Source organism: Saimiri boliviensis, chromosome X (assembly GCF_048565385.1).
Source record: "Saimiri boliviensis isolate mSaiBol1 chromosome X, mSaiBol1.pri, whole genome shotgun sequence".
Taxonomy (NCBI): Eukaryota; Metazoa; Chordata; class Mammalia; order Primates; family Cebidae; genus Saimiri; species Saimiri boliviensis.
Genome location: NC_133470.1, coordinates 39,464,713 through 39,474,003, shown reverse-complemented (window position 1 = coordinate 39,474,003; position 9,291 = coordinate 39,464,713). Strand labels below are relative to the sequence as shown.

General features: G+C 35.8%; 1 protein-coding gene across 1 annotated transcript; it reads left to right on the top strand.

Moving 5' to 3' along the window:
* Positions 1-1,322: 1,322 nt before the first annotated feature.
* On the top strand, positions 1,323-1,620 carry LOC104650727 (ubiquitin-fold modifier 1). Its single transcript, XM_010334806.3, is given in 1 exon segment — positions 1,323-1,620. A coding segment is annotated over 1 exon segment (258 nt). The 3' UTR covers positions 1,581-1,620.
* The last annotated feature ends 7,671 nt before the right edge of the window (positions 1,621-9,291 follow it).

Here is a 9,291-nt window from a genome sequence, read left to right as displayed (position 1 = left end):
GTTCAGCCTATGCCCAGTAATGAACAAACACAGCTTGGAGGCTAGAAGTAAGATGGGATTGGTTGGGTCAGATCTCTTTCACTGTCTCAGTTATAATTTTGCAATGACAGTTTCAAAAGCCGCTTACAACTCCTTTGAAAATAACCTGTACACATGCTGTTAAGGCATAATCTAATTGACTTCTGTTGGTTTCACCTGTGAGGTTTTTTTTGATAAAGTTCAAAAGCCAGAAATATTAAATGCTTGGTGTGGCTGAAGTTGGGTAACAAAGGATTTAAAAGGATTAACTGAAGGAGCTCTCAGCTTAATTCAAATTGGATGTACAAGTTATAGGCATATTTAAAAGGCCTTGAGGTTTTTCTTATCTTGAACCTTGTTTGTCTAGAAAAGGTTTTTTCTTGGTTGACTTAATTCTTTTTCTTCATTTTTGCACACACAAGAGGCTCCAAGATGATTTCTGATGGCCTGGGACTTCTGGGAAAAACCGGAAAAGACACCATGGATTCCATTTTGGGAGAAACCTCTCTTTTCCTCATGGAACTCCAGGAATTAAAGTTGGATAGATTCTTCTGAAAACCTGTTTTTGTCCTAGAAACTACATACCTTCCTAGCCCTGATCGTAAAATGTCCCACCCAGAGATCAATAATCCAATTGGGAGATTGGCAAATGAAAAATCTTATAATGACTAAATCTTCTTCTGTTTGTATGTATAGTTATATATGTGTTGTGTGTGATGTCTATAAAAAGAGCTCTAATTGATTGGCTTACAGAAAAATAAGCACTTAAATCATTTTTTTAAAAGAAAAGATAAAACCTATAATACCTTTTAGTTCACATGACTTTAATCTTTAAGAAATAAAAATAGATAATTGGTCAAATGCAAATGTCATCAAAATGTAAATAGGTGGTCTAAATCATGTAAGTCAGATACTAGCTCTGCTAAATGTGTTAAGTTGTAAACTGCCTGCTTTGCAACTTGGTAAGGCCTTAGGACATAAAAAATTAATCGTATCTCTAACTATGCTGGAAAAAGTCAGACTTTATCTGCACCTAGCACATAATTAAAACAACTTATCATGTTTTACATTAAAGTTAAAAATTGCTAAGTGTTACCATTATAACATGTAAATGAGACTACTGAAAATAGATCTACATGTAAGGTGTGCAAGAACAGTAAAATGTTTTTGTGGTAAACGATTATAAAAAGGCATGGAAATTTAAATATTGCCTAGGAATAAAGAATTGTTTTGAGGGCACAGTGGAGGAAGTCGTGCTACCCCGGCGGGGCTGGCTTCTGTTCTAGATTCATCCCGACACCACGATGTCGAAGGTTTCTTTTAAGATCACACTGACATCGGATCCGCGGCTGCCGTACAAAGTACTCAGTGTTCCTGAAAGTACACCTTTCACAGCAGTCTTAAAGTTTGCAGCAGAATAATTTAAAGTTCCTGCTGCAACAAGTGCAATTATTACCAATGATGGAATAGGAATAAATCCTGCACAGACTGCTGGAAATGTTTTTCTAAAACATGGTTCAGAACTGCGGATTATTCCTAGAGATCGTGTTGGAAATTGTTAATATCTGCTATTTGGAACATACAATTGCCTTTCAGAATAAATATTGGTATTTTTTATTGTTGTAAAATTGAAATCAGGCATTTAACTTAGTATGAAAACACAAGAGTCAATGAGTACTGAAAGGTGACTCATCTGTCCCTTTTTGTTGTCCATACTCTTCATGTGAAGAGGGAATGCATATGAATTAAGGGTACTACTGTCACAGAAGATCATACAGTCGTTGATTGCTACCTCACAACACAAACAGGTAGTTTGTTGGGGGTAAATGAATTAGCTAACTGTGTTAACTGGAAGCTTCTGATAATTTTTTAGAGAGCAGTTTGGAACATTAAAATTTACTGAATCTTATATATTCATTTTAGTTAAAAAGATAAAAAGAATTTTGGATCGGGCCGGGCATGGTGGCTCATGCCTATAATCCCAGCACTCTGGGAGGCTGAGGTGGGTGGATCATGAGGTCAAGAGATCAAGACCATCCTGGTCAACATGGTGAAACCCCATCTTTACTAAAAATACGAAAATTAGTTGGGCATGGTGGCGCAGCCTGTAGTCCCAGCTACTCGGGAGGCTGAGGTAGGAGAATTGCTTGAACCCAGGAGGCGGAGGTTGCGGTGGGCCGAGGTCGTGCCATTGCACTCCAGCCTGGGTAATAAGAGCGAAACTCCGTCTCAAAAAAAAAAAAAAAGAGTTTTGGATCATGGATGGCAATTTGCTTGATAGATTCTGATTTGTAGACTCAGTTTAATTTTTAATTAAATCTGTAGGTTATGATGAAGTCAGTAGTCATATCAGTGAACAGTTAACTATATTAAATTTTTATCATTTACTTTTTTTAAGATTCAAACCTCATGTACTATATAAATTACGGTTTAATATCAACCAAAAAAATTATAATTTTAATCTAACCGTTATGTGTATAAATTGATGTCCCATACCAAGTTTTAATGGTGGACTTGAGGAATCCAGTACTAGTGATGGTGGGAATTCATAATATAGTAGAAGCATCCTTTGCTGAGTTTTACATTCCTTTATCAATCTCTTTTGATATAACTTTTAAAATAAGTGTCTTCAAGAAACCATTGGTGTTTTGAGGGTAATATTTCTAAATAACAGGAAGAGAGTATTACCGAAGGTCAAAAAAAAAAAAAAGCTCAAGGAAATGTAGATCAGAAGTGCTGATGAAATCTATTTATTGAAGACCCAACTTTTAAGGCAGTGCTAAGATTAGTCACCTACGTGAATAAGAAGCCAAGAAAGGAAAGATGGGGAAGCCCAGATCCCCAATCTTCTGTTAAGCAGCAAAGCAACAAAGGAAAACAGTGAAGGGGAACAAAAAGGTGTAGCAAAGTTTTACAGAAAAGCCTACTGGATAGACAAAACTGCAGAAGGTATACGTAGGGGACAAACTGAAAAGGAAAATAGTCTTAAGTAGTAGAAGGCAATTAGAGAAAAAGTATCTACTGGCCTTGTCAACATACAGATTTCAAAATACGCCTTATGAGAATTCAAAGAATGATGTGTGTATGGGAAGATTTTATTTGCCCTTCCAGAAGAAATCAGTATCTATGCCAATCTTGAAAGATGAAATTAAAGCTCGTAATGATTCAGAATCAGTGCTTGACCTGCTGTATTCTGAATGGTGAACTCTGGAAGCAGGGATTGTGTTTGGCTCTTTAGAGCTAGAAATGTTGCGGCTTTCATTAAATATTTGCTGTAAAGTCTCTCTAAGACCAATTATTATCTTGGCATGTTTCAATATCTTCTCTATCATAGGCCCTAGGTTCATTGGGGGAAAACAAAATAGAAGAAAATTCATCAGATTCAGCATTTGAAGTGTGCCATTCGTAGTTTATGAAATTACCAGATATTTGTAAATGTGGTGAACAGCAGGATTATGAATTATCAAAGGAAAAAAAATTGTTGAGGTGCAAAAAATCTGATGTTTGAGGAAGTTATTTTTATAAACAAAATCTGCTGTTCAAAGGCCCTTGCTTCTTATAATAAATAATGAGCCTCAGTTAACTAGAAATTTATGAACATTCATTTCCTGACTTTGATTTAATTTAGATTTTTCTCCACTCTGTTTATAGCACAAAAGTTTGCCTTCAGTGTTGCCGAAATAAATTTATGTTGTCCTGTGCCATAAAGTTATATATTTAATATTTTTATTCTTTGGTTTTGAAAATTATATTGTAAGTTCCGAAAAACATTTTTTTAAACAACTAAACATTTAAAAAAAAAAAAAAGAAGAATTGTTTTGAAACCAATGTAAGGGCAAAACTTGGCTTTCTCTCACTTGTACAAAATGTTCATATAATGCAGATAAACTGCCAAGGAGAACAAAGAGAAAACAGTAAACAAAGTGCTTGGAAAGCTAAGTCTTCCCGCTTAATGAGTAAAGATTTTTGCCATATTTTAAAAATTTTAGTCATAATTTTGGCAAAATAAATAACTTATGGTAGTCTGGAATTGTATTTTATAATATCAAGTGTTTTGAGCCTCTAACCTTTAACAGCCTTCCAAAAATCAAACTTCAGTTTCACAATTGTTTTTCCTAACCCCTAGGTTTTGGATGCTACAGAGCACCCCTGAAGCATCCAGAAGAGAGGTAAACAGGATTATTTAATATGTTTCTGTACATGAGATTGCCAGAATGATGTTTCATCTTCTTCAGTGTATATTTTAGTGAATAGCATTAATAAATGTTCCAAAATTATATGGGATGTCTAAAATTCTGATGTTCGAGTATATGGTATCAATCATAATTAAGGCTATTATGTTAAGCTATTGTAAACAACAGAGATAACCACATTTATTTGTCAATTGTGTTTTTAACTGCAACTACCATGAACGTTTCATCATTCACAAACAATTGTCTCATTTTAATCCTTTTCAAAAGATGGTTTATAATTGTTATCGGACTTTTACAGCTGCTGTAAAATGCAGGTTTCTGAAAACTTTGGAAATTCTGACGAGATTTTAAAAAAGGTACAGGAAATATGAAGAGCTGAAATGTTCATGAATATCAAACAGGAGTTAACTGCATGGACTAAACTAATAGAAGTCTAAAGTAATTCTTTTTAACTTTTTGTTTAAAACATTGCTAATCCTTGTCTTGTTCTTCAGAATCAAGGAAACTTTTCTTTTAAGCTATCAACAGCTTTTAGCAATTGAGTAACATATATTCCTGTGAACCAAATTTGGAGCTTATATTTTTCTCTCTGCCCGGTTCCTCTGGAATTTGGAAACTAGTTATAAGTATTCTTAACTTATGACAATATAGTTGTTTTCATCAGTGCAATAAGAATCAATTTTATTTAGCAAAAGGACACAATTGGAGAAACTGGTTGTTTTAGCAAAGCTTTGACTAGAAGGGTGTGTTTTCCTTTAACTTGCAGAGCCAGCAAAACTCCTTGAGAAAACTGGCCTCAAAACTTGTCTGCCCAGTCCCAATACAGGGTTCCTGATCTGTGATGTGTCAAGAATGTCAATTTCTAACATGACCAGGAAGCCAATGTCCTTGGGACCTCAAGAAGAGAGGAATTCACCCAACACAGGTATTTGAGGTTCCAAACCCATGGCTAGGCTTCATTTTAAAAAGTGCTGTCTGAGATTCCTTGTAGAACAGAGTTCCATCAAAGCCAATTTTAAAAGCCTATGTAAAAATAATTATTCTTGCTGTACTTTATGCAAATAATCAGGCCAAGTATAAGACTAAAGTTTATTTTGCAAACTATCACGATATGTTTTTAACAAAAATGAGTACTGGAGAGAGAAAAATTGTTACAAAACTTCTTACATGCTTGCCATTAAATTCTAATCTCATTAGTTGTTTTCAAGTTCTTGCCTATGTTTTAAACGAATCTTGCTTATTCCTGTAAACTAATCAGCAGTCTCTGGCTGCAGCTCAGAAAAAAATAAAAAAGGTTTGGTCATGTAAAAATCTGGATCAATATTCTAGTTTTGGGCAACAAGCCTGCAAATCCTGCCAGGTAATGGGAATAAATAGGGTGCCTATAACATGGAGGTTTCTTTGTTTGGAAAGATAAACCTAAGGAAGTCAACCAAAGCCAAGCCCAGGCACCAAATCTTAGCAGGGATAACTATGGGCACCAGTTAACTAAGCATGTTGACAACCTTGGGATTTTTAAGTTGTCCTTACCCCAACCTTGTTTTGTTTTAATGCATGTCCTCTAATAATCCAAATTTGTTTCTTCTTGCCTAAAGGCTATCAAGCTGTAAATGGTGATGCAAATGAAACCACACCTGGGCGTGCCTTCCTTCCAAGGATCCTTAGACCAGCCCTAGGGCTGTTTTCCTACACAATGTCCCTCTCCAACAGGAAGTAGCTAAAAGAATCATCATCCCATTCTTCCTAAAGGCAGTTAGGGTCTCCAGTCCTGAGGGGGAATATGAGAGAGGAGAAAGGGAAAAAACTGGTCAGGCAGGCAGTTAGTGTCAGCCCTTGGTTGAATCCTTTCAAACAAAAGAAAAGCCTGCAGGCACACATAAGGGGACTTGCACAGGGGTGCTGCCTAAGACATGCCAACAGCCACACAGATAAATAAGGCTACACAGCTGACTTGCCATGCTCACAATGGAAAATTCTGTCCCCTGACACGTGCAAAGTAAGGGGCACAAAGCAATATGGAGTAATTCAAGGTAAGGGCCCACATGCACATTAGGAGGATAGAGTAGAACCACCAGAAATTCACACCTGATTAAAATGAGACACCCAGCCTTCATTGGTTTCCTATAAAAGCCTTTACATGCATTGGCCAGATGAGGTTGGCTCATGCCTGTCATCCCAGCATTTTGGGAGGCTGAGGCAGGTCAGGAGTACAAGACAAGCCTGGTCAACATGGTGAAACCCCATCAGTACTAAAAATTCAAAAAACAAATTAGCTGGGCATGGTGGTGTACACCTGTAATCCCAGCTACTTGGGAGGCTGAGGCAGAAGAATAGCTTGAACCCAGAGACAAAGGTTTCAGTGACCAAAAATCATAGCACTACAATCCAGCTATATACATATATATACATATATATGTATATAGGTGTGTATAAACTATAAGAATAATGGCAGCTCTTTTTCTGGAACCCTTCTCTGAAGCAGATAGCTGTTCTCTTTCTTTCTCCTATTAAATTTCTGCTCTAAACCTTACCCTTGGTGTCTCTGCATTCTTGATTTCCTTGCCCATGAGACCAAGAATTCTGGGTATCATCCCAGACCATGAGGGTGCTTTAATAATATTTATCAGGCATCCTCTTGTAAATGTCTAGGAAAGTGGACCCACCTAACCCAGGACAGTCAGGATCAGCAATAGCCAAAATAGGGATCTTTTGAAATGTCTAAAATAATTCATTTGCATGCAAAAAGGGATACAACATTGGTTTTAGAACCAGATAAACTTAATGGGAGACCTACCTGATGTTTTTCCTGGCTGAAATCTCATAAGAAGAGATATTAAAATATTCTTTTGTAGGGCTTTAAGGTCAGAAGTCAGCTTAATTAAAAGATCATATTTAAACCACAATTCTTTTTGAAAACAAGACCTATGTTTTTGTTTTTTTCTTTTTCTTTTGGATCTTATTACTGAACATTTTTTTTTCTAGTCAACTTAAAACCCTTCTGTTTGCTTTCTATCTGGTTGGCATGATATTTCCTTAGAAAAATGTAAAACTTATTTAGCCTTTTAGAAAGCTTAAATCTCCCCAAGTTAACTGCTTTAAGACTTGCTGTTGTATTTCCTTCCACTTCTGTTCCTCATTCCTTTTTCCATTTTTCATACCACATTAAGAAATCTAGAGAAGATGTCTAATAACTCAGACTCCTTAAGGAACACAGAAAAAGGCACCATTCACCCATTTTGGGGAGCTTCTATCTTCCTGTGGAGTCTAGAGTCATGGACAGGCTGTTCTCAGGTCTAAAGCTCTTCAATCCTTTCTATTGCATTGCTTGATATCTTTGGCTTTTGAGGGTACTAGAGATTACTTTGTATTGAGACAGCATTTGAGTTTCATGTGTGTGATGACTGATGAGTCACTGCTGAAAGCCACAGTTTTGGAGGTAACTGACAGAAGTTGTTTATAATTAATGGTTATTACCACAGGGGGCTACTTGGTTTGTTGTGCATTTAGATAAAAAAGGCACAGTTTAAACACTTAGGGAACTGTCTTCATAGTGAGATGCAATGCAGAAGCTTATATGGCCCAGTCTCATAGTGTTTCTCTGTTTCGGAAACACAAATTTAATGTAAAAGTAGGAATCTTGACTTTAAAACACCCAGATGCTCTGCCTTCTAGCTGTGTCACTTTTCACATTTCAATATTAGGTCCTGGAAACCGCAAATCCTTTCTTTGCCCTATTCATGGTAGGGCTTCATCCTTAAATCATTAATGGAATAAAGAAACAAGCTAAGTTGAAAAGATCATCTAACTACTTTGGTTTCCAAAATATGATTTGCTGGCATTTCACTGGCTGTTTTGAAACTCTTTATAAAAGAACTTAAAATCTATAAAGGAACTCTCCAGTTACAAGGGTATTTTCTTGCACTCAAGCCACTAGAAACTTTTATAATGGGAAAGACATTGGCTTAAAGTTTATATAACAATTCTTACCTTTGTTTAGATCCATTTTCTGGTAATCTTGTCTTGACTTGTCCTTTTTGTATCAGCAAATAATGGTGTTAGATCTAAGTTCAGTGTTTTTGGGATATAAATTTTTCTTTAAGAATCATGTCTTTAGAAATGCAAATTTAGGGTCCTCTACCTAACAGTTATTTAGGGTAATGGGACAGGTAATCAAAAGATTGTTACTCTAGGCCGGGCACAATGGCTCATGCCTGTAATCCCAGCACTTTGGGAGGCCGAAGTTAGCACATCACTTGAGGCCAGGAATTTGAGCCTGGTCTATATGGCAAAACCCCGTTTTTACTAAAGAGAAAATACAAAAATTAGCCAGGTGCAGTGGTGCACACCTATGGTCCCACTTACTCAGAAAACTGAAGCATGAAAATTGCTTGAGCCTAGGAGATGGAGGTTGCAGTGAACCAAGATCACACACTCCAGCTTGAGCAACAGAGCAAGACTCTGTCTGTAAAAAAAAAAAAAAAAAGATTGATCATCTAAAGGGGGTAGAAAAGAAATTAAATCAATTAAATCAAAAACTGGCAAATGAAGAATATTATAAAGCTGTAAGATCTGCTTCTGTCTGTGTGTCTTTATAGCTATATGTTTAAATGTGTCATGCATATGTGATATTTCACTAATCTAATTAATTGGCTTAAAGAACCAACAAGCACTTAAATTCCATATTTAATCAGAAAAATAGAAACTAACTCAAATGCCTTTTAGTTCACATGATGTGGGAACATCTTTGGTAAATAATACTAATTTGTTGGTTTAGTAAAAATAGCTGTGTCTTCTTATCAGCAAAATACCTATGTGTTTCACTTTCGAGTTTCACAAGCTATAGAAATGATTAGCAAGAAAAAAACTTGAGATGATGGCTAGCTTTATTTAATGAACTACTCAAGAATAATATCTAAGAATACATAAAATAAATAATTGTTAAGATAAAAGTTTATAAACAAGCTTTTCATAGTTTCAAAAATCTTTTCTAGAAACTTTATCTTAAATTCATGTCATGTTAAATTAAAGATAATTACAAAATGTCTGCATCATTAGACTCAGAAAATGAGACTAATGACAT